A 25,223-nucleotide genomic window follows, 5' to 3' on the forward strand; every position below is an offset into this window, starting at 1 on the left:
TGTACATGTTGTCTCAACTTTAGACGGTCTTCCAGAATATGTTAGTTTTTTCTAATCTCAGTCGAACTTGATCGTTTTTCTATTTAACTTATGTAATTTTTTTTTATTGATGCATAAATCATGCATAAATAGGTTCCTCGAGCTGATAATTCAGTTAATGACTTCCATGCAAGAGTTTTGCAACGGACAAAGGTCGTCCTTCGTAGAGATGATATTTGTAATTATTTAAACATCATATCAATTGATAAATAAAGATAATGATCATTGAAAAGGATAAATTTGAGATATATTATGATAAATTATTTAAAAAAATTGCATTGTGAAATATGTTTTCTTAGTGAAACTTTCTTTTATTAATTTTTGGTTGTTCAACACAAGAGTTTATGTACGTTGGATTCATTCACTCATTTAGTTTTGAATAAACATAAGATGAATTTATTTAAATTTACTACAAGTTTTTTAGATAAATAATTACTTATTTAAGAAGAAAAAAAATCTTATTAATGTAAGAAATTTTTATAATAAATAAATTAGGAAAATAGATAAAAAAATAGAAATGCAATTAGTTAATTAAATAAATCTTTTTTTAGAAAAATAGACACAAACAGACTCGTCTATAATTTATTCCTTTTTATTATTTGATAATGTTTATATTAAGAAAAATCACAATAGTTATTTAAATATTATTTTTTATTTTAATTTTTTATTTCAATCTTTATTATATATTTAAATAACTTAATTAAGTTTTAAATATCTCATAAAATTGAGTCCTCTAAATTTTTATTTTTTATTCTTTGTGTGTAAATATCTTTTTATTTGATTTTTCTTGAGCATAACGCGACTTTCATCTTCAACTTATCAATCGATTTTTCTTTTGATCCTTAATTTATTTGATTTATTAACCAATTTACGTATTTTTTTTGTAAATTAGAATCGATTGAAAGAAAAAAGAAACGAATTGATTAACGAGTTAGACCCATAACACACATAAAAGTAACAAGCATATTGTTTAGGCAAAGCAACCAAATGGTAAAATACTTCAAAAAATAAAAAAATAATACAACAAAATTCTTAATACACATTTAACTAAAAATATTTAGTTTTGTGAGATATTTAAAATTTAATCAAAATTACTTAAATTATTTAATATTAATATTTAGTTGTTGAATATTGGTTATGGAAAATAAGCACAAGTCATCTTTTATCTAAATTGTTCTAATGTTACCTTTCAATTTTGGTCTACGTAAATATATTACTTTTTAACTCATCTTAATATGTTATTTTTTTATTTTACTTTTCACTCCACTCGGGTGCAGATTCGGTGTAGCGGGTTGGGCCGGGTATGAAAAAACTTGCCTTAATACGGTGCCGTTTCTGCCCAGGTTACATTCTTTTCCTTCTTCTGCTCTGTCCAACAACACTCCAAGTAACGGTGGTGGCGCTCGGTGGTGACGGCGGCGGCACTCTGTTCAGCGACCAATCACGTTAATCCGCTATTTCCCATTCTTTTGGTTCCTCGTTTCTTTGCGAACGCTATTCTCGAAGTTTCTCGAATAACTGAATTTAAAATTCCGTTAATCGAAAACACTCTCGCGCAATTCGTGTGGTTTATCTTCTAAGCTTTTCAATCTGAGTAAAGTGTTTTATCGGTGCAGAGTGATAGGGAAAATGGCGTTCAGAGGGAGAGAGATGATGAAGAAAGTTCTGAAGACGGTGGGAGAGAATGGTTTGAGTCGAAGAGAAAAGGAATCGTTGGAGAAATGCATGCCTCGAAGCAAGGTTGTGATGAATCGCGCCAAACGCGGTCTCTTTGCCGGGCGACACATTCAGTTTGGGAATCGTGTCAGTGAAGATGGCGGTAACAAGTTTGTATCCACTACTTCGTCTATTTTTTTTATTTTGGTGTTAGTTGCTTCTGGTACGTGTCATGGTGGAAAGTTTCGTGTTATAGCCTCTGGTGTTAGATCTATGTTTTCGGTTTCTGTTGTTTAATAGTCGTGCTGGTTGAATAATATGGATTGAATGGTTATGGTTCTAGTTTGTTTCAGTTCAAAGGCCAACTTCTAGTTAATTTTGCTCTAACTCCATCAATTTCTGAAGATATCCCTCCCCCCATTGAAGTAATAAATTCTACATTTCATGTTGTGATGGGAACTCTATGGGAGAGGGGACAGCTCCAGTTGAAGAAGTCAAATGTAAGGTTGATGTTTTGGAAGAAGCTGTTTCTAGGTAAAAGAATAAAATAGTTTTAAGGGGAGGAGATTCAAAGATATAGAGGATAAGATATCCTAATTATATTAACGACAAAAGCTAAAGCATTGATACAAATGCAGCTTTCCAGTGTCTTTCTAGTTTCAATACCTCAAAGGAGGTAGGATCCTCAGAATCTGCAGCAAAGTAGAGCCGTGAAAATATTCCTGTCCCTGAAAATCTCACTGCCTGAAAATTTCTCTGACTAGGGCACAACAGAAACTGCTGTTGCATTTTGCTCAACTTTAGCTGTTGTGCAATGTAAAACTTATTGTGCTTTTCAGTAACTGGTTAGTCAACTTATTTGCATCCATCATGATGAGCATGTTGTTAATTGTGTGCCTATGATTATATCTGTTGTGTATAGTGCTTAAGTAAGTACTATGACAATAGTCAATGTTATATATTCCGAGCTATATTGAACCCTAAACCCTAGACTTGAAGTGTTTTTCCAATCCTCTATTCTTTGCGTGGGAGGCCAGCTTCCTTGCATCCCCCAGCTCAGTAGGTGGCTGCTTTTGCTAGAAGAGGCAGTCACTAGACTAATCTCTCTGTTTTTCCTTATTTTTCTGTTTTTCTGCTTCAATAGCATAACCCCTTCTTTGTTAAAATTTTCAACAGTATAAATGAAGGATAACGTTCTAGATTAAAAATTGGAAGAGTAACGAGCTAATCATCTTTGGGTTCCAAAAAGTTGGATGGGTAAAAGAGAGATGATTGATTTGCAAGTTGCATCTGCTCTTGTTTAGTGATTGGAATCTGATGCATGTTAAATTGCGGAAATTCCATTTTCCATGGGGGCAGTTTGCTATCATTAGTTTAAACTGTCAATTTCTTGAACTCTCCATGGAGCCAACATGGGACAAATTTTCTTTGTGGACCCTTTTTTCAGTGATTATAATTCTGATTGAGTTCTATAATGTACTTATCATTTACCTGTTCCTGTCATTGTTTACATCCAGTACCATTCTTGGAAACTTGGTCTTCAAAATTCTTTAGTCTGGGATATAATGAAATTAGTGATGTCTTGGTGGTTATTACTAATTATGTTTGGAACTAAATGTCCTGTTAACAGTAGCTTATATTTGCCACACCGAATATGGAATGCAAAAGTTCTTTTTGTAATATGTGCAATATCTCTCGCACGATAGTTGTAGGTTGAATCTCTTTGTTGTTTGGTGATCCCAACATGGTTCAGAACTTTAAGTGTTGTCTGTTGGTTTCTCTAATGCTTTTGACAGGACAAGGAGAACTTGGAAACCTAATGTCCAGGAAAAGCGGCTCTTCAGCTATATCCTAGATCGTCATGTTCGTGTTAAGGTCACCACCCATGCCATCCGATGCATAGACAAGGCAGGTGGGATTGATGAGTACTTGCTGAAAACTCCTTATCACAAGATGGACACTGAAATGGGCATTCTCTGGAAGGCAAAAATTGAGAAATTGTATGAAGAGCTCGGCCAAAAGGAGGTTGTATTCTTTTCACCTGAGGCTGAAGTGAAGCTTGAGCAGGACTTTAAAGATTTGAAACTGTCTGAAAGGGAAGCACGAAAGGAAGTCAGAAGAAAGATGTACACTGGAATGACCAAGCACAAGCTAATCGAGGTGGAACATAAAGATGATCAATCTATTGACGAGGGAGGCAACAAAATTGATGTAGAAATTTCGCATGACTCAACAAAACAGGTGGTTCCTGTCTCGTATGTCTTAGCTGCTGACAAGCTCAAAGTTGGAAGTATTCTTTCTAATTAATGTACGTTATGGCAACTGATAATGGCGGTGTAAGCTTTAATAGCTCAGTCAAAAAAATCTTTTTTATTCGATTTTTGGATCATATTGGTTTCTTCAGAGGTTTTTGTTCAAAAGCTTTAAACTTTTTGTAGTGAAAAGCATAATCTATTATGTCAAAATAATAATTTAGTTCTATTTTTCTAGCGGGACTGTATTTCCTGTCGCAACTTGGTAAAAATCAATACAAAAAGTATTGTTCTCTTGGTTTTTTTTTTCTTTTTCTTTTTCATATTTTGGGACCTTCTGGTCTGTGCTGCATATTGGCAATGTACCAGAGTCAGGTTTTGAGCGATCTGAATTCACTCATTCAATGTCTGTCGTTTCACTACCTAATTGACAACCAAAAGGTAGAGTTTACTGCTGCAGCTTCCATTTTATTAAAGTTGTTTTGATATACCGTAAGAAATCGAATTGTAGTTAATATGCTTAAAAGACAAGCTTAATTTCTCCGTAATGTTGCTTGATTCCGAGGTCTCTCCCTTTACTTCTAATCGATGTTTCGGTCTAACTTTCTTTATGCCTTCAGTAGTGGTAAACCAGTGGTTAACAAAATTCCTTCTCAGATACATGACAACCATGTTAGAATTAAATAGGATTTTCCTTTGAAAATTGAAAGGATGAATACTATACTTATAGTGATGTTCCAATTAAAAACCAATTTTCTATTTTATACAAGATGAGAATGTAATAGATAGCTGCCAAAGTAATTGACATGTGGTTACAACTTACAACAACAGTGTATTCTTATGGGTGAATAAAATAATGCCTACGGTTAACCTACTTAGGCTAATGGCAAGCTCTGATAAAATATCAAGCTTTTCCTAATAATGGAAGGCTTCCACCCTTATTGATGCAGAGCTAACAATAACATTAGAGAGTTGGCATTCGGATATCTAGCCTTCTTTGATGTTTAAATCATTGCTGTTAGGTGCCATCGTTCCTTTACCATCATTGTATGCAGGACAGATGGCAGCAAATTGACAGTAACGACATTTCCAGCGTTCCTCTTCAGGAGTGTAAGTGGCTTCTTGATCTCCAAGCCAAAACTCGAGACATGAGCGAATTTGATCCTTCAGCCAGTCATGATCATATGTGAATTTATCTTCACCAAGCAGTGAATGATCTTTCTGATACTCATATCTGACATAGAGCAAACACAACCATGTTAATAAGGGCTCTTGTACTGCAAACAACATGACCGCTAAATTGGGTCAAAATTTCAAGTTTTTTACTCAAAATAAGCAATTATTGCTGTGAATGTGTGTGCATTTATGTGTTTAGTAAGTCACTTTTAAATTTGAGAGTGGTGAATACTATAAATATTCCACTTAAAAATCATATTTATTGAAAGCTATTATGAGGTCCTGTTATTGTCCAGAACAACTGACAATCAAAATATAAAAATTAAGCAAATAAGCTCTTGGCTTGGAGTCGCATACCTCAACAAGAGCTGATCATGAGCAGGAGCCAGCATCCTACATGTATTTCTGTAATATCTCACCACATCATCCAAGGTCTGCATTTGCCAATAACAAAATCATGAGAAAATATGTAAAAGCCATGCTGCAACTGCTATTTAGCTGAAACTTTTATAGCAGAGTATTTCTTGGTGTAAAAAAATCACTTACGAGTGTCGATAAAACAAAATACTTAATGTAAAATTTTCATAGCAGAATATTTTCAGTGTAAAAAAATCACTTTCTGATTGCGGGAAAAAACTAAACACTCGACGGAAAAAATTTATATTGCATCTTCCTTAGAGATAACACCCAAATACATTATAATCAAGCACTTACTGAAGCAGAAAATCCAGAGTCAGCACTTAACACTTTTAGATCTTCACATAGATTATGTTGAGGGTTTAAGCCAAAATAAGTGAAAAAAGAATTTGAAGGAAAATTATCAGCAACCAAATTGTCCCACAAATACTTGTAGCACATCAATTGTAGCCTGCCAAAATAAAGAAAATCATAAGGATTCAATCCAATGCAATAGGATGCAATTTCACATCCAACAGAATGAAATAAAATGGTAGAAGAATAAGCAAACCTTCCATTTCGTCGTTGTGGTTCACTAGGAAGCGTATCTCGAGCGCGAGTCTTTGTGTCAATTATTATTGGATTATTATCATTTTCTTCTAATGGAATCCGAATCTCATCAAGCACTCCCACCATCCATGTACCTTCTACAAAGCCTACTCTGATATCAGAAGAATAGTCCATCAGAACTGCTCCAAATCCCACCAACAGGGTTGAGTAAATTTCAAGTAAAATCTATCATTTCTTTGAAATCTAAACTGTAACCAGTTACATTAAAAAAAAATATTTGCTATAAAATATGACACCAGATCTTAATAAACTGTAATGAGTACATTAAAAGCTTTATTGGCTACAAAATGTGACACCAGATTTGCCAATTCAATGCGTTGAAACCAAAAAAAAAAATGGAGCATGGTTGAATTCATAACTAAATAAATACTAACAACTTAAAGAAATTTCATTAGGAACCTAAACCAAGTTTTCTACTGTACATAACTACTGAAAGAGTCAGAAGATGTTTCAAATTCTAAGTCGCAGAACATAAGAAGTGATAAGACAGGTAATATCCTATTTTTTTTAGAGACTTCGCAATCAGTTAGAACTACACGTTCACAACACAACCTTTATCAAAACTAATGAGAACCTGAAGATTAACTCTTAAAATGGTCATCAACTTACAGTGGCAGTTCACGAGTCAATCCTTCAAATAATAATTGATTTACACCATTTATAAAATTAAGAAACTTCAGTGCCCACAAATCTTCTTTGTATTTGACCTTCACTTCCAGCCGTTTTAAAACCTGCACTACTAATTTTAAGAGCCAAATTATTTGAAGAAGCACTTGAAGTTTAAATACTAGAAATACAAAAACACGACAGTTATACAGTGAGCACATAATGACTACTACATATAACTAATAAAAAGATAAAGATAGCATCCAAACAAAACTTATCTGGAGTGTTTTATTGACAGTGCCTAATGGGAACCTCATGCAATAATTGCTCACAAAATAAGACAATACCATCAAATGATTGAATGCCCATAACAGTATCAACAAATTTCAAATACTCAAAAACGTAGGACAACATCCACCACATGTAGATACATCTCACAAGGCTTCAACTTTTGAGGACTTTAATTACTTAAAAAAGGCTGACTAAGGATTGAATCGATTAAAATATTTATGCTAGAATTTAATTAGAATACATATCAGTGAAAAAAGATTTTTTACAACAAAAAATAAACATTTTTATAAATTAAAAAGTAAGTTTTCTGAAAAAGCTAAATACTAAAGTTTACACAAACTATTTCATGTATAGAAAGATAATTTTAGTAATTTCAGGAAGAAACTTATTTCCTTTTCCTTGTTCTGGAAGTGTCTACACAGAAGCATACCACACATGCCCTTGAATTCTTCTTAATTACATTAAGAAGTAAAAGAGGAGAGAATGTAATGTAAGAAGTTGAATGAATGATGAAACAAAGGAGATATGATATGACCTCTTCTTCAAGCTTTGCATGGCGAGCAATGCCTGCTCTCATTGCTTGATTAACCTTTCGCCCTCCAAGAAGGAGAGAAAACTCCACTTGTTTCTGGCACCATTCCTATCACACAACTTTCAATAATAAATACACAGTAACCCAATTCTTCAAAACACAGAAAATTCATGATGCCGAAAACCCAGTTAGAAAAAACAAAAATTGATACCGTAGAAGTAAGATCCGTGATGGACAAAGCCCGTTTGTTCCTGAAGCGGTGAAGAAAGGAATCAGGAAGAGGGTGCTTTTTCTTGCGGGTTGGTAAGTCCTCAATATCACTGCCACTCGATAACCTTCTTTTGGACGCAATGGTGATGGATAACGCATTATTGTGAAGGGGTGATTTTGAAGAAGAAGAAGAAGAACGAATTGCGGAGCAAGAACGAGTGGAAGCGAAAGCGAAAGCAGCTTCAATGAGAGCCATTTCGTCGTCGCTGATTATTTTGATGGGTATATGATGTGGATTCTGGTCCTCCGAGGAAGATGATGCCATGTTCGTGTCGTGACCGTTGAAAACGCCGCGTTTTGGGGTTCCACGATTGCTTCGCTTCTTGTTCAACTTCCACACACAGATTCATACTTTCACGTAATCTCTTTACTCTTTCACTATAAAAATACAAACTTTTTTATTAAATTGCAAAGAATCTGACCTTTATTATGTGCAAGAGTTAACTTCAAAAAATAACTCTCCATCAAAGTATAACATATTCGAAAGTTCTTTTCAACCTCTTAAATTTAATGTTTAAAGATTAAATTCAGTTTTAAAAATTTATTTTAGCCATTTAAATTCTATATTTAAATATTAAACATATAGTTTTTAATTTAAAAAGTTAAAATGAATATTTAAACGCCAACGACTAAGAATTGAATTTTAAATTTAAAAGACTAAAATTGAATTTATCTTTATTTTAAAGATTAAAAATATATTTAAATTTAAGATTTGTTCATTCTGCCCATAATTTTAATACTAATATTTTTTTACAGTAACATAAAACTTTTACGGTCGGTTTTATTATTATTAGAGGTATGTATTCATATTTTAATTTTTATGATAATAAAAATCTAACATATATATAAAAATAATTTTGGATGTGTTAAAATTGAAAAACGAAAAATAGAACATAGAAAATGATTAAAAGTAGAGGTTATTTTATTTTATACACTCAGATTTAGTATCAAAATGTTTAAGAATGTTTTTTTTTGTCTTAAAATAAGGAGGAGAGTTAAAATAAGAAACTAAGGAAGAGTGGAGAATCATATAAAAATTATACATTAATATTAATTTAAAAATTTAAAAATTAATTTTATTTTTTAAGTAATTCATATGAAATGATAAAATATTCAATTATATTAATAAAATAAAATATATTAAATAAAGTTACAATAAAAAAATTATAAAAAAAAAAGTGTTATAATAGAGAAAGTAATTTATATATAAGGTATAGATATATAGGTATATATTATTATTATTATTATTATTTAAAGAGAAATTAATCTGAATTTAGACAATATACCCACGTCGACATGATCCATTAATATCATACCACTATATTAAAATTATTTAACTCTTTCACCAAAAGTAACTAAAACGAGGAAAAAGGTTATCTTAAAAAATTAACTCTTTGTGTGTTTTCATCTTTTAATGGGAAATAACGTAGTATTAAAACTTTCTACTTTAAGAATATAAAATATGTATAACAGGTTATTTATCGTGAGTATATATGTTATATGTTGATCTTTTTAAAAATAAAAAATTGATCATAAAATATAATTCAAATAAAAATAATCTAAATTTTTTGTAAAATTAAAATTAGTCTTTAAAAAAAACACATTCAAATAATGGTATCATAAAAAATATAAAAATAACTTTCAAATAAAAAATTTAATTTTAAATATTTTATTTACTAAAAATAAAATTAATTTAATTCTTAAAAATATCTAAATAAAATTAATTAACAATAAATATAAATATCAGTGCTTCAGCCAATAATCAAATTATTCATTAGTCAAAATATCTATTAATGTACTTGTTTTATATCAATAGCAAATTTTACCCACAAAAGAATTTTTTTTTACCTTCCCAAACTATGATCTATATAACATGGTCATATCAACAGCCTAAATTGAAATAAGATGTCTCAGATTAATTGATAATTTTGACTTTGAATCTTATAATTATATAAATATTTATCAATGAGTCATTGCTTTTGCAGCTAAAATTTTTAAAATAATTGTTTAATTATTTAATTTAAGTTATATAATTTAATTATATACCAATATTCTGGTCTTAAAATATCTATATATTATGATTGAAATCACACTTTTTTAAACTAATATAACTGTCGAATTTTACATTCAGACACTTATTTAAAAAAAATGAATTTAAGAAAAAAGGACAACACAACATTAAAGTACTAACTGGTATATTGGAAAAAAAAATGTACGTGATTAATATGCATTATGCAAAATCTATCCCAAAAAGGAAATCAGAATTCTACAAGTTGGAGGGAATAATAAGACATTGATGTCAGAAAATTTGGAGCAGACATTGTGTGTATGTCTTTGATCCTATGTTTCTCACTGAACGTCAAGTTGTCTACACATCACATCTCCAGCAAAACCTCCAAGCTCCACCTGGATGACACGTGTGTCTCTATATTTTCTTCTCACTCCCTTCATAAAGCCACCTCTTTCTTTCATCTTCTACCTCAAATTGCATGTGCCATGGGAAACACGATTACCCTTTTGCTCTTACTCTTAGTTCTTCTCTACCATGGAGCAATGGCCATCCCTGAAGGTAAAGAAGACAGCTTGTTCCTGATGCACAGCCCCAAGAGAGTGGTGAAGACTGATGCAGGGGAAATGCATGTGCTGAAAACCCAAAGTGGTTGTATGAGGTTTTTGGATAGGCACATGCACATTGGCTTCATCACTATGGAACCAAAGTCTTTGTTCGTCCCTCACTACCTTGACACCAATCTCATCATATTCATCCATAAAGGTATTACTATCTCTCAAATCCCACATTTTTTCATCCTAAATCATATAAAGGAACTACAAATAACAGGAAGACCCTATAAATGTCATAAGCCCTTTTAAGTAATCCATTTATAAGTTTGTGAAAGATTTAATTGTGGAGATGAATAATATGTGCGGAAACTTTGTTTGATTCTCAGAAGTTATACTAATCATGCAGATGAATAATATGCATAGTAGAAGTAAAAGTTTTTATGCTGATAAAGTGTCACAATTAGACACTTAATTTTGATGCAAGATTAGTGTGATGATCTGAAAAGTTCATACTACTAGGATGCTTTGAGGGTGTGAAACTATCATATTATTTAGTTAGACTATTTTGATTAAGCAAGATTAGTTTGAAAAAAATGCATCAAATATTATCTCCTTGGAGAAACTGCTAGTTAAGTTTGAAATTTTTTGCAGGGGAAGCAAATTTGGGATTCATGTATGATGATGAACTAGTGGAAAAGAGATTGAAGACAGGAGACTTGTATGTGATTCCATCAGGTTCAGCATTTTATTTTGTGAACATAGAGGAAGGTCAGAGACTTCACATCATATGCAGCATTGACCCCTCTACAAGCTTGGGATTAGATACCTTCCATGTACATGCATCCATCATAATTTCACATCTTTCACTCTATTATCATTTTGGATTTGTGCCATCTTGTGACTAAGCTTTTACATTCTTCAATTTTCCTTGGCCATGCAGTCCTTCTATATTGGGGGAGGAGCCAATTCACACTCACTGCTTTCTGGATTCGGACCTGCTATTCTTGAAGCTGCATTTAATGTAAGCTAATACAGTCATGAGTTTAACTGTCATGCAGGACCTTGTATATGTTTTTACACTCTGGTTCAATCAGAAATCATTCTTTATAAAATTTATCATTTATTATACATGATTGAATATGGTATAAACAATATTTCTTCACACTGTAAATGCATGACAGTAACAACAAATTTATATGATTATCTGATCATAAATTGACATGTTTTAGTATGTTAAGTGTATTGATTTTTGCATCAGATAGTTTAAAAGTCATGTCAACCATGATTTTTTATTGACTGATAATCAAACTCTATTGTATTCAATAGTGATATATATCATAGCATTTTGCATTATATAAAATTAGCATAATACACAGAAATACTAATAAATTTCTTTCATTAACTATCATTATAGGAAACAAGAATGGAGGTAGAGAGTATCTTTTATAAGGAACTAGATGGGCCAATTATGTACATGGATGATTCTCATGTACCAAGCCTAGGGATTAAATTCCTTCAACTGGAGAAAGAAGAAAAAGAGCAACACCTGAAGAAAATGCTGCTAGACCAAGAAGAAGAAAAAGAAGAGGAGCATCAAACAAGTAGATCATGGAGAAAACCCTTGGAAACTATATTTGGCAAGGTGAATGAGAAGACAGAGAGCAAAAACAGTATTGATTGGAGCGTGGCAAAAAACCTCTATGACAGAAAACCTGATTTCAGAAACGATTATGGTTGGAGCAAGGCACTGGATGGAGGAGAGTATCCTCCACTCACCAAACCTGACATTGGTGTCTTCCATGTCTATCTCACAGCGGTATGCAAACGAGTCCTTTAATATTTAGGTGTAAAAGTTTGGATAAGTGCTTTTATTATTCAATCAAAATTGACATTCTCACTAACAAATTTCAAATTTTGGTTTAGTTTAGCATTTGAATATCTATAAAACTTAACACAATTCATTTGGGTACTTCGATTGTTCTCCAATCAGAATTGATAATCAGCCTAATAAAAGGCTTACATTACATATGGTTTATACTAAGTTTTGTACTATTGGAGAATAACACAAAAGATCTTCTACAGAACCAAAGTATATACTTATATAGTACTATGATATGTTTTTGTCCAAACAATTGATGGAAATTTATTGAGATATTGTCTCATCCACTTTTCATGAACAGGGATCCATGTTGGCACCTCATGTGAATCCAAGAGCTTCTGAGTATGCCATAGTGTTGAAGGGCAGTGGTGAGCTTGCTATAGTGTATCCAAATGGAAGCAAAGCAATTAGCACTGAAATCAAAGAAGGGGATGTGTTTGTTGTTCCTAGATACTTCCCCTTCTGTCAAATAGCATCAAAGGATGGACCCTTGGAGTTCTTTGGCTTCTCCACCTCTGCCAGGGAGAACAAGCCACAGTTTCTGGCTGGTTCTGTGTCCCTTCTTAGGACCTTTCAGGGGCCTCAGCTTGCGGCGGCGCTTGGGGTGAGTGAGGACACTTTGCGGCGTGCCCTTGATCCTCGGGATGAGGCTGTGATCCTACCACCACCATAAGATCCATGGTAGAAGAAGAAGAAGAAGGGAAGGTACACATGCTGTTAAAGGCTATACTAGAAGCTTTGCTAATGATATGGTTTTGAATGTTTTTTAATACATAATTTTGCTTTTCTGTTGAGTTTTGTGTTGTGTTTATTTGATGATGTGTTAGTGTTCTCAAATTCTTCTCTGCATTCATTTCATTCATCTCTACTTTTTGAAAGTGCTACTTTTGCTTTTCTGTGACCTCAGCTTTTTTATTTTAAGAAAAAAAAAATATTACTTGACAACTTAAAAAGATTTCAATTTGCATCAATTTATAATTTTGATTTTGATTTAATCAATAAATTTTTTAAATAGATCTATTTTCAAAAAAAAAAATCTTAAAATTAATCTATTTTAGTTAAAAGTTACTTTTTTAGTTGTAATCTGTACATAATTATCATCTCAGTTTACACCAAACTTTTTAAAAATATTTTCTTCTATTTGAATGTGTAGTGTTAAAATATACTTCTTTTAAGGAAGAAAAAGTCTAGAATAGATATTTTAAAAAAATTGTATAAGAGAAAAAACACTTAATTCTAAAAAAAATTAATAAATTTCTCCCAGATGAATTATGTTGTAAAATACAAGTTTATTTTTATTGTTTAAATTTGAAGGACTGATTTTTAATAGGAAATATAAAAAAAAAAAAAAAAAAAAAAGGACATTATAGAGTGATGGTAGAATTGAAGATGAGAAGCACGTGATTTGTTGCGGCATTGGAATGCGTGAGGTGGACCACACGCTCCTTATAATTGCATGCTCTTCATACGTGGCGTATGGGTCAACCACTATTTACTTGTAATCATTGGATCAAATATTTAAATAATGAGTGGTTGAGATCAATTTTTACTAGAGAAATTATATAAAAAAAATTATAAATTATTTTTTATGCATAAGATAGATATAAAAAATATAGAATGTGCTATTCATATTATAAATATCATGACTATGATAAAATCCGTTGTTGAGTATGATAATTTAATTAACAAATGTGAAAACAAAAAATAAAATAAAAAAGAAGTAGCTCTGTTAATTAACAAAGAAACATGAAATAAGAATATTTTGTGAAAAAAATAATAATTCCCTGTCCCCATGACATGATTATAAATCTATGTAATGTCATAATCCAAAAGTGGATAACGATCTTTCATCAGTACTATTAAATGGAATTGTGACGTGTTTAATGATCATTTTTAAGTGAAATGGTAAATATAAAATTTATAATAATTAAAAGAAATTTTAATAGTAATAAGAATAAGTTTTAAATATTTCATAGGTATTTGGTCTTGTTAAAATTTGTATTTTATTTAATGTTTAAAATAGTTTTTATTTAACTATTTTTTTAATTTTGATGTAAATAGAATGGTGTGGTCACTATTTTTTTTATCTTTTCTTCTTTAATTAGTCGATTAATTTAAAAAGGGATGAAAAAAAAATACAATAATCTGGTAAGTTGGTGATATGAATATAGAAATAAGATCAAACAATAACAATATAAGCATTAAAAATGTTATATGTCCTTAATAAAATGAAAGTTTTTAATAGAAATTTAGTTTAAAATATTTATAAAATACTTTAAATTTAATTATGCCTTAAAATTAAACATACTTTAACTTAATTTTGGAAATATATTTAGCTTGAATAGGTTTATATTGCCTAATTAGCCTAAAGATGATAAAGATCAATTGTAATTTTTTCAATTTCACATTTTTACTTTTCAATTATTAATTATTAATATTTTATTTTTGTTTACTTTATATTTAATTTACCTATTCAACTTATATTTACAAAAGGAAAATTTGATTACGGGGAGACCTGCTTACTTTTATATGGTAAAATAAAAAAGTTAAATCAATTTAGTCTTACTTGAATACTAAAACTAAGAAGAAGAAAAATCCTTGAAAAGACAAACTATAATCTAAAATTTTAAAATAAGTTCAAATTAAATTTATGTCTCTTCATTTCCTAGTGATGGTAATGCTAATTATTAATTTTCAAAAGCCATGTTTTCATTTTTCAATTATTAATTATTATCAATGTTTGATTGTTTTAAAAATGTTAAATTTATTTATTTATTTAATATGCATTTACAAAAATAACCTTAATTTTCCCTTTTCACTTGTTGAAAATAGTAAATGTCAATTATTAACTTTCATCGTGGCATTCCATCTCTTAAATTGATAACTCAAATTAAATGAAGTTGTGTTTTTTATTAAATTAGTTTTATTGAAATTAAAGAATTTAAATTAAACTAAATTGATTTTTTTTATACATTTTTCTCCCAAAATTAAATAAATTTAGTCTTGGCGCTAAATGTTAGAACTAAAAAAATTAATCTTAAAAATATGAAAATATGTTAAAAAAAATATTTTCCAGACGTTAATTATTAATTTTTTAATATCATATTTCCATTTTTATCTATTAATTAATTATCAATGGTTTATTGTTGTTAGATGCATTTTTCGGTGATGTAAACTCAATTATATTCTGTCGTTTTCACTTTTTTATTATAAATTATTAATATTTTATTTTTTTAAGTTTATTAATTTAATATATATTTACAAAAGTAACCCTGACATGGATGAAAACTTTTGTTCCAAACTTCCTTTGTAATATAAGATTTTAAAGGAAAAAAGTGATTAAAAAGAAAATCAGAGATAAGAGTTATTTTTTTATCATACAAACATTATTTTAATATAAATAAGAGTTTCCTACAGAGAAAATTAGTTATATAAATCACATTAAAATAATATTTGTACTCATTATTGAATTATCCGAATTAATAAAATAATAATATATTAGAGTTTAGAAAAGAACAGCGTGTGGAGAAGAGGAGAGAAACGTCACACAAATGCTTACAAATGAAGACTTTGTCCATATTATTTATTTCTCTTCTCTTTTCTCTTTCTCTCACTCTCTCTCTCTCTCTCTCTTCCTTCTCTCAAATCCAATCACAAAATGCAGTTCATGCTAAACCTTCGTGTTACTCATGGCCTTCCACTTTCTCTCTCTGGAATCACCAACCCTTTTTCCTTCTCTAAAGAGTATCTTAACTTCAACCCTTCTAAGCTCTATGATCCCACTTTTTTGTTCTTTCTTTTTCTCTCTAATTCATGATTATGTTAACTTTTTGGTGGTGCAGGATAGCAGATCATGACAGTAGGAGGAAGACCATGAAGATGAAAAGATCAGTGGGCAGAGAGGGCTTGCATGCAAATCATCAACAAAAGGGTATCCTCTTCACAAACTTTGAAACCTGTTCTGTGATCATGGCTGAAGAATATGGAGATCTTGATGACGTCATCCTTCATTATCTGTTCTATACTCACCTTGGTTTAACAGCAAAAGCTGCATAGCCTTATCAGTTCTTCACTGAAATTTACCACTGTTTCTGAACTCTATCATATATGTGTTGAATTCTCCTGCTTTTTTTATTTGTTTTTCTGGAAAAAATTAAGCGAGTTGAATATCAAGTTAGAGCAGGTCTCTGATATGAATTTGATTTTTACCAGTATGTTAGAGTCATGTTCATGAGTAAATCTTCAACTGGGTTGTCTTTTCTTGTTATGTTTATAGTTTTCTTTGTTTTGTTTAACTATGTGAAACAATGTGGATCCATTTTGTATATTTTTACCCCTATAATTGTCTTGTTGTGTTGTATGTTATGATCTCAATGTTTATCTACAAAATTATAGTTCTATTGCCATTTCTCCAGACAAGTACTTCAATTGATGAATGATTGAAAGAATTTATTTACAAACGTAATTAAAATCTTTTATGACCCCTTTTCTTCTTCTTTTTAATAAACTTTCTCACAAATAAACTTACAAAATACATTCTCCTGTAAAAAACTTATAAATTTTAATGAATAGTTTTATCCACTATAGTTTCTACACACATTGCATTGGATCCTGAGTTTTCTTTCTTATTTTATAGGAAATAAAAAGACTTGACTTGTGTGTCTGGAAAAACAAATTCTAGAAAACATTTATTTATACAAAGAAATTAAAATGTTTATAGTAAAATATGTTGTTTTGATAAATAATTTTTAAAAAATTACAAGTTTTAGAAATTTATAAAAATATCTGGTATTTTATATTAAAAGTATATTTTTAAAATATTTTTATTTGTATTGGATGTACTAGAAGTTAATTTTATCCTATGAATTTTTTTAAAATTAAAAAAAAATGAATTAATTTAGCCGATCAAAATACTTAAAATATATATAAAAAAATCCAATCAATTTAAATTTTAAGGATTTCAAATTTCTGAAATTTGAAAGTACTCCTCCGAACACAAGATTAATAATATCTAGAGAAATGTAATGAAGGTACGGATATATTATTTTGAATACAAAGAAAAATATTAAGTGAAACTGTATTCTAATTTTTGTACTTAGGAGGATGAAATCATGTTATGAAAGCAATTTAATTTAAAGAAAGTATTTAAGTAGCGGTAATCTGAAAAATATGTTATCATTTCAATCAGCAAAATATTTAAAGAAATTAAGTAAAGAATATCATAAATAATTAAATATAATTATCATAAATTTTATTTCATACTAGAAATAAATAAATAAAATTCTCACATTCTTAAAAATGGAAACTCAAATTTGTTAAAACAATTATGAACAAACTATATCGCTCATGAACCACACTGCATTAGAATTAAACAAAATTTAGAGTGACATGAATATTGAAAGTAAAGAGAATATAGTGCTGTCAATATTTTTTGTTTTGGATTCACCATTTGCTTTTAAAAACTTAGATAAATTTTAAAACCAGACTCTTGTCAAAGGATATTTAGTTATTTTGACCATAGTTATTAAACTTTACCAAACTATCAACTCACTAAATTAAAAAAAATAAAAATTCAATGAGGTATTAATTGAACCATATGTGACAAATAACAGAAATATTCTTAATGAATAAAATTCTACTTAAAAAGTACTAATATGAAAATTAGTACTTACCAATTTTTTAAATAGGAAAAACTGAGTACTGAATTTATTAATTTTTAGCTGAAATTAGCAATTGGTAATGCTAAATGGGATGAAGCTTGCCCTAAGTGTGTATATATATAGCTTTCATGAAACAACGCAATCATACAAGTGGATCATCAAAATATACAATGAAACATAGTCAAACATTTGTACCATAAGAAAGTCATCCTACATGTCTGAATCTACTCTACCCCTGTGCAAAAAGTTAAACCTACACGTTTAATCCTTTGATCTCTCAGATTTTGTCGACATTTCCAGCACTGGCTTCTTATTCTCCAAGCTTAAAACTCGAGACAAGAACAAATTTGATTCTTTAACCAGTCATGATCATATGCAAATTTATCTTCTCCAATAAGTGAATGAACTTTCTGACATTCATATCTTCTCCAATAAGTGAATAAGGGGCCCATGTAGTGCAATCCAACTGCTACTCATTGTGACTGATAAATTTATCAGCATAACTAAATCACCATTTCCCTCGTCATTGAAAAATCAGGTCAACACTTCAAAGTTTTACTAAAAAAATAAGCAATTGATGTGAATGTTTAGGGTTTAGGGTATGTATTTAGGAAAGGATGAGTCAATGTAAAAAGGATGATGAATATTGTAAATATTGCATTTAAAAGTAATATACTTGGTGAAAGTTCTCACGAGGCCTTGTTATCGTGCAGAACAACTTTGGCAGTCAAAATATACAATTTCTCAAAAATACATAGCTCAACGAGAGTTCATCATGAGCAAGAGACCAGCATCCTACATGTATTTCTGTAATATCTCACCACATCATCCAGGGTCTGCATTTTCCAATAACAAAAGTAGGAAAAAAAATCATGTAAAAGTCATGCTTCACTCTCAAATCAGCTGAAACTTTTAAATCAGATTATTTTCATGATGAAATTCAATACTTTACGAGTGAATGATCTAATAAAATGCAGCATAGCATAACCAGCTAAATTATCATAATTCATGAAACAGGAGAACACAATTACAGTGACCAAGTAAACATTATAAACAACTCAATATTACCGAAGCAGAAAATCTAGAGTGAGCACTAGTCACTTTAAGATCTACACAGATTAGGATGAGGTTAAAGACAAAAATGAGAAGAAAAAATTAGAACGGAAATTTTAAGCAACTAAGTTGTCCCACAAACACTTGTAAAGTTGTAACACAAGAATTGAAGCTTGCTGAAAATAAGAACATCATAAGGATTCAATCCAATGCATCAGGATGCAATTTCACATCAACCATAATGAAATAAAATGACAGAAGAATAAGCAAACCTTCCATCTGGTATGTAACATTTACACATCCCATGACTGGTTTTATTTTTCTCTGTGATTTTAACTGCTCGCCATTTTGACGTTATTTAAGCTGATTGATTATATTAATGTTGAACATTCTGTGGATAATGTAAATCCAAGCTTGGATAAGTTTTGCTTATTTGATTTTGATCAAAAGAATTTTATGCATCCGCACATAAAGGCAGATAATATTTGTTCAGCCAATTTGGTGATCTGATGCATTTTTCATTAGACTTCCAATGCATTGCTTACATATGAAAATTTTGGAATTTCATCTTACTTGTCATATTGCAATGTGATTATCCAGGATGCCACGTGTAGCAACACATCAGTTGCGTTATTATTCCAGAGAAACTTACAGAGGGCATTCCACCGTTCCTGAAAATTTATTGTGAACTGTATTGTCTCACTCGTGTACCCATATGTCAAATTCTCTTTTTATTTTAGCAAACAGCTACATGTGAAGTGACCAATAATGATTTGTTTGAAAGGTTTATATCTTTGTTTGAAAGATAAGGTTTGTTGAGTATAAATGGGAAAACTAAAGTTAGCTGCATAATAAGGTAGCTGCATAATAATCTGATAGCTTTTTATCATGAGCTTATATTTTGCTTTTGATTGAAAAGTTTCCGCCCTTAGACAGAGGTGCTTTTATTACTAATAAATTTGTTGATGATTCTAGCTTTTAGCTTTTAAAAAGCTTTCCCACCCTAATATTGATCATATTCAAACATGTATTTATCTTTTAGTTATGTCGAGAGGTACTATTTATAGTGAGTTTCTGTCTCATAAAGATGCTTACTTTCAATTTGACCATTTAATTTTTCTGTTCTGTATATTGAATGTTCTTCCCTCACTTGATCTTGTTATATTCTATCATAATTGTCAGGGATAGCCTTTGCATTGTATTATTTGGCCTTTTTCAGTTTTTTTGCGAGTTAACTTTGCATCTTCTGCTATTCTCTGATACAGATTTCGGGTTGCATTTGCTTCCCGTGAAGTTAACCACTAATAAAACTCATGAGTGACTCCATGTTGTGGGTTTATTGCATTTAGACATGGTGTAATTGAGTTCTTCATCTTATAAATTCAATGTCTTGGAATTTAGATATACTTTTTGTTGCTAACTTGCATGTAAGAGAATAAGGTGTCCCTCGTTTTGGCTTGAATGCTGGCTTCTATTGTTGGGAGCGGTGGGGCAATTGTCCAATATCTTTCGCATAAGTTCAAGTTCTTTGACTTGATGATAAGTTTTTTTAGTTACTTTCTTTAGATGATATATATACAGACTTATGTTATGATATTTTTAGGGATTGTAATTTGTAATGTTGAGGCAGTATCATTTGTTAATTAAATTTCCTGAGGTGTTGAATTTTCTTTAGAGTGACACTGTTTTTGTATGGTGCTTGCCATGGCAGATTTTTTTTGCCAATCTCCTTAGGCAACTGTGGAATTTTGACCTTCCACCATTGATGACAGTGTTCTGTGGTGGAATTTACTCAGGAAAATAAACTATTAGAATTAAGTGCATGTTTTGACTAAAGTTTGCAAACTGAGATTGAGGAGGCAAAAAGTCTCACTTCTATAAAGCTGGGTTTTCAGGCAAAATTTGAAAGTGCAAACGCACTTTTGAGACTAACCAACCATACATATCACGAAACTTAGTTTAGACTTCAAACTAAGTTTGGAGCACCCTAAACAGAAGATTTTCTCTTCTTTTTTTCTCTTTGTACCTCTCACAATGCTCCCCTAAATCTTTATTAGATGGAGCTACTCTAGTAAACTTCATTTTCCTCCCAATACACAAACTGGTGACCCTGTGAAATAATTATCGGAGTCTATGTTTAAAATCTAATTTTAAATGTGGTTTTCAGCTTGAATGGCTTAACCATATTCCTCTTTGAATTGTTCAGAACCAACCCTGTCCGGAGTTTGAAGAGAACATTTCAACCTACTAGAGCAGACAAGGACTTGGTATCAAAACCTGAATTTGATGTTGACGTTGGTTTGGATTTTCAGTGCATGGTCGATTAATGCATATCCTTCCATGCATTGATTGACTTATTTATTGAAAAAATGACATGTAGGCAGTCTAGTTTTAATATTCATGGCATGTTATACAACTAGGAGCTGACCATTTTAAACAAAGACACTTATAATGAAATCTATTTCCATTTATTTGACTTTGATTACACTTGTAATGACTTATCACTGTTTATTGTCACTAAAAAATTGGTCAACATTTCAAGTTTAAGCAATAAATGAGAATATGCTTGCAAGCACGTGTTTAGAAAAGAATGAGTCAGTGGTAAATTTCTTGAGAAATTAAAATTGAAGGATGATGAATATAGTAAATATTGCATTTAAAATCATATTTGTAGAAAGCTATCAAGAGGTCTTGCTCTTGTCCAAACAACTTTGGCGGTCAATATATACATATTAAGCACATTAGGCTTTTGCTCAGAGATGCATACCTCAACAAGAGCTGATCATGAGCAGGCCAGCTCCCACATGTATTTCTGCAATATCCCACCCACCATATCATCCAGGGTCTGCATTTACCGATAATAAAAATAGGAAAGAGAATCCCATAAAAGCCATGCTTCACTTTCTGAGCTAAAACTTTTATAGAAGAATAATGCCATGGTGGATAAAGTTAAATACTTCATGGAACTTTACTATGTTTTCCCTATAGAAAACATTTTCTTACTCCCAACTACATTCCAATTGAGCAGTGCTATAATATAGTTGTCTTCAAAGGGATAATTCAGTAATTTACTTAATACTTAGTTTATGAATATCCTGCATTTACCAAAGCAGAAAAATCCAAAGTCAGCACCGGTCACTTTTAGATCTTCACATAGATTATATTGAAGGTTTAAGCCAAAATAAGTTTAAAAAAAAATAAAAGAAAAATAATCAGCAACCAAATATTCCTACAAATACTTGTTACACATCAATTGCCTGCTAAAAATAAGATCACTATATGGATTGAATCCAATAAATTAAGATGTCATTCATATCCGACATAATGAAATGAAAGGGCAGAAGAATAAGCAAACCTTCATTTCTTTATTGCAGTTCACTAGGAAGAGTGTCTCGAGAATGAGTCTTTATCTCAATTAGTATAGGATTAAGGTCATTTTCTGTTAATGGCATCCGAACCTCGTCAATAACTCCCACCATCCATTTTCCTTCTACAAAAGAATAGTCCATCTGATCAAAACTTTTACTCTCACAAAGCCATTGCACCTTGATTTGGATGTGCCTTACTATACAATACATGTGATATCAAAAACAAATGACGATTGGCACATATCATGTAACATTTTAAAATAACTCTTGGCCTTCAAACCAAAGAAACAGCCCACTACAGTGATAAAAGAATGGGAATATACAGTGCCTGAGTCAAATCTGCTCACTGAGTTCCCATGTTTCTGCTTACTGAATCCCCATAGTCATCTTCAAGCACATATAGAAGCTTCCTGTAAGCATGCCCATCTACAAGGTCCTTTTCTTGTAACAACTGCAAAAAGCTCTTGCCCTCCTGAATTGTTCCACGTCTACATATCTCATCCAGTACAGTCCTATATGTAATGAAATCAGCTGACCTTTGCTTATCAGTCATCTCCCACAGATAATTTACTGCTTCCTCAATCTCTCCACCAAGTGCCAAAGAGTTGACAAGTGAATTATAAGATTTACTACCAGGAACATAACCCTTGGTCTTCATTTCATAACATAATTCTTTGGCATTATTTGTTCTTCCCTGGGCACACAAGCCGTAAACCAAGCAATCATATGTCAACGCATTGGGCTGGCAATCATAAACCACACCCATCTGATGAAATATTCTCAATGCATCATTAACATGAAGAGATAACACATAACCTTTGATCATAGAATTCAATGAAAAAATATCAGGCTTGATCCCATCATTGACCATTTGCCTAAACAGACACCTAATTGTTTCCATATACACATGATTTATATAGGAGTTGCTTCCTCTACCCAAAAATGCAGCAAAAAGAATATTATAGGTTCTAATAGAAGGCCTATAACAGGAAACTAAATTCCTCCCACTTTTCATGTGCTTAAACACATTGACAGCTCTAGTCAGCTTCCGCGCCTGGGTGAAATAATATATAACCGTGTTGAACAATGCCTCTGAACCAATTAATGGAACTGCAAGCAGTTGGTTCACGATGTCATCCATTTCTTGGAACATCTTTGCAGCACCAAGCTTCTTTATGGTGACATGGTACGTGGACACGTCATGCCGAAACCGTGGCTGCTGAGATGCCCAGTGAAACAGTTCTAAGCAAACCAGGGGATGATCTTGTTGAGAAATCACACTGCAGAGTTCTTCAGTAGTGAACCTTGGAGGAAGTTGGGACAGTGCCAACTGAAATTGGGCTTGGTCTAGGGTAGGCTTGGAGGACTTCAACAACCTATTTCGGGCTCGCCTTCGGTAAGATCTCGAAGGAGCCTTTGTTGAATAGGAAAAACTAAAGGGTGCAAATGGGACAGGAAATTGAGTGTAACTAGTGTTTATTTGGAATAAAAAGCGGTCAAATTTGTGGGTGTGATTAGAAAAACATATCTTGTGTAAATTTTTCTCATTGGGGTCCTGAAATTTGTGGCAAAATGAGAGTGTGGAGAGTATGGTTTCATTTGGAACATTCCTCCTGAAGAAGGAGGCACAATATTTGAAGCAATTTCTTGGGAAAGAAAACATATCTATGATTTTTTTAAGTATAGAAGGCAAAACTGACTTTGGTTGGGTAGCTCTTACTTGCTTGCTGTGACAACCTTAATCATCCCCTGCTTTGAAAGGTGCAACTAGTGAGCACATCTTTAAGCTCTTTTATACAAAAATAGTTCAATTTTTCCTAGAAGAGATTCAATTAATCAGAAAAGTATAATTGCATAACTCCAACACTAACACAACAGTACAGAACACCCAATAATCAAATAAAAACATCAAAAGAAACAAATATCACCGAAGTTTGCAGAAATAATGCAAATGAAATTAAGTGTAGCTATATGCCAACTATACATAGTGCAGGATCAAATTGAATAACTAAAGATTATACAGCTATGCAATTGCGTTGTCCACGAAGTATTCAATGATAATATAATCAATCACAACATAAATAATGTCAAATCAGAATAGTGAACAGTTAAAATCACAGGAAATATATTAGTAGTCACAGAATAAGTAAATATAACAGTCTAACAGAGAAAAGTCCTTCATTATCCGTGCGAATTCAGTTTTGAAAACAAACAATTTCCTCGCTAACATATTTAATCTCTAAACCTCGTGTAGTGCTCTGATCACCCAAAAAAATGAGAATGATTGTGTGCATCAAGGATTTGACAAAAAATAGAGAGCCAAGTGAATTTGCAATGACATGCAGAATCAGGTAGTTAGAGAGGAATCGTAGTGGAAAGAAAGTGATGAATTGTTGTATGTGCACATGAATGAAGAAGGTGTGTTAGAGCCCATAAAGAGAAAGCGTGTATACCTTAACAAAATCCATGGCGTCAAAGGGTTGGGGATGGCGATTAGGGTTTGGAACTGAGAGAGGGAAATAATCAAAACCAAAATAATTATACTATATACTATATTTCATATAACTCATGTGTGAGTTATAAAGAGAATATGGTGTTAATATTTTTCTTACATTTTCTTAAACCTAGTTTTTACAAAGTGTGTGAAAAAAAATTTAAGTGACATTTACTACTACTTTATTTTATATATGTAGCCTTTTTTTTATATTGATCATAATTATTTGTACTAAAATTAATCCATATTGTTTTTACAATTTTATTGGTTAGAGTATTTTTCTTCTATTAATATCGGCCAAAAAATTTCTCTAAAGCCGAGATTAGAAAATAAAATTATAGTTAATTGGTTGAATGTTT

General features: G+C 31.2%; 5 protein-coding genes across 11 annotated transcripts; 3 read left to right on the forward strand and 2 right to left on the reverse strand.

Moving 5' to 3' along the window:
• The first annotated feature begins 1,303 nt into the window (after positions 1-1,303).
• On the forward strand, positions 1,304-4,245 carry LOC137827771 (Ribosomal L28 family). The gene is made up of 3 exons (XM_068634088.1): positions 1,304-1,484; positions 1,656-1,865; positions 3,492-4,245. Exons 2-3 carry the CDS (start codon positions 1,669-1,671, stop codon positions 4,000-4,002), a joined length of 708 nt encoding a protein of 235 aa, XP_068490189.1. The 5' UTR covers positions 1,304-1,484; positions 1,656-1,668; the 3' UTR covers positions 4,003-4,245.
• Positions 4,246-4,688: 443 nt separating this feature from the next.
• LOC137827763 (exonuclease V-like protein) lies at positions 4,689-8,326 on the reverse strand. Of its 2 annotated transcripts, none has more exons than XM_068634074.1 (7): positions 7,790-8,326; positions 7,582-7,686; positions 6,759-6,880; positions 6,091-6,240; positions 5,838-5,991; positions 5,481-5,557; positions 4,689-5,181 (listed from the first exon to the last, which is right to left on the reverse strand). In XM_068634074.1, exons 1-7 carry the CDS (start codon positions 8,111-8,113, stop codon positions 4,935-4,937), a joined length of 1,179 nt encoding a protein of 392 aa, XP_068490175.1. In that variant the 5' UTR covers positions 8,114-8,326; the 3' UTR covers positions 4,689-4,934. The 2 variants fall into 2 exon arrangements, with proteins under 2 accessions (XP_068490175.1, XP_090153070.1); XM_090296944.1 differs by having other exon boundaries at positions 6,091-6,235; positions 7,790-8,204.
• A 1,835-nt stretch (positions 8,327-10,161) lies between these two features.
• LOC137827779 (vicilin-like seed storage protein At2g28490) lies at positions 10,162-13,083 on the forward strand. Its single transcript, XM_068634100.2, has 5 exons — positions 10,162-10,621; positions 11,062-11,243; positions 11,351-11,431; positions 11,825-12,226; positions 12,591-13,083. Exons 1-5 carry the CDS (start codon positions 10,177-10,179, stop codon positions 12,960-12,962), a joined length of 1,482 nt encoding a protein of 493 aa, XP_068490201.1. The 5' UTR covers positions 10,162-10,176; the 3' UTR covers positions 12,963-13,083.
• A 2,772-nt stretch (positions 13,084-15,855) lies between these two features.
• LOC137827787 (uncharacterized) lies at positions 15,856-16,654 on the forward strand. Its single transcript, XM_068634111.2, has 2 exons — positions 15,856-16,033; positions 16,132-16,654. Exons 1-2 carry the CDS (start codon positions 15,948-15,950, stop codon positions 16,343-16,345), a joined length of 300 nt encoding a protein of 99 aa, XP_068490212.1. The 5' UTR covers positions 15,856-15,947; the 3' UTR covers positions 16,346-16,654.
• A 1,393-nt stretch (positions 16,655-18,047) lies between these two features.
• Positions 18,048-24,924, reverse strand: LOC137822009 (pentatricopeptide repeat-containing protein At2g27800, mitochondrial). Of its 6 annotated transcripts, none has more exons than XM_090297558.1 (4): positions 24,824-24,924; positions 22,358-24,119; positions 21,770-21,814; positions 18,048-18,785 (listed from the first exon to the last, which is right to left on the reverse strand). In XM_090297558.1, exon 2 carries the CDS (start codon positions 24,031-24,033, stop codon positions 22,714-22,716), a length of 1,320 nt encoding a protein of 439 aa, XP_090153684.1. In that variant the 5' UTR covers positions 24,034-24,119; positions 24,824-24,924; the 3' UTR covers positions 18,048-18,785; positions 21,770-21,814; positions 22,358-22,713. The 6 variants fall into 6 exon arrangements, with proteins under 6 accessions (XP_090153684.1, XP_068482986.1, XP_068482999.1 ...); XM_068626885.2 differs by having other exon boundaries at positions 21,770-21,847; XM_068626898.2 differs by having other exon boundaries at positions 21,770-22,097.
• Between the last annotated feature and the right edge of the window lie 299 nt (positions 24,925-25,223).

This window comes from Phaseolus vulgaris, chromosome 11 (genome assembly GCF_051622355.1).
Source record: "Phaseolus vulgaris cultivar YP4 chromosome 11, ASM5162235v1, whole genome shotgun sequence".
NCBI classification, from domain to species: domain Eukaryota; kingdom Viridiplantae; phylum Streptophyta; class Magnoliopsida; order Fabales; family Fabaceae; genus Phaseolus; species Phaseolus vulgaris.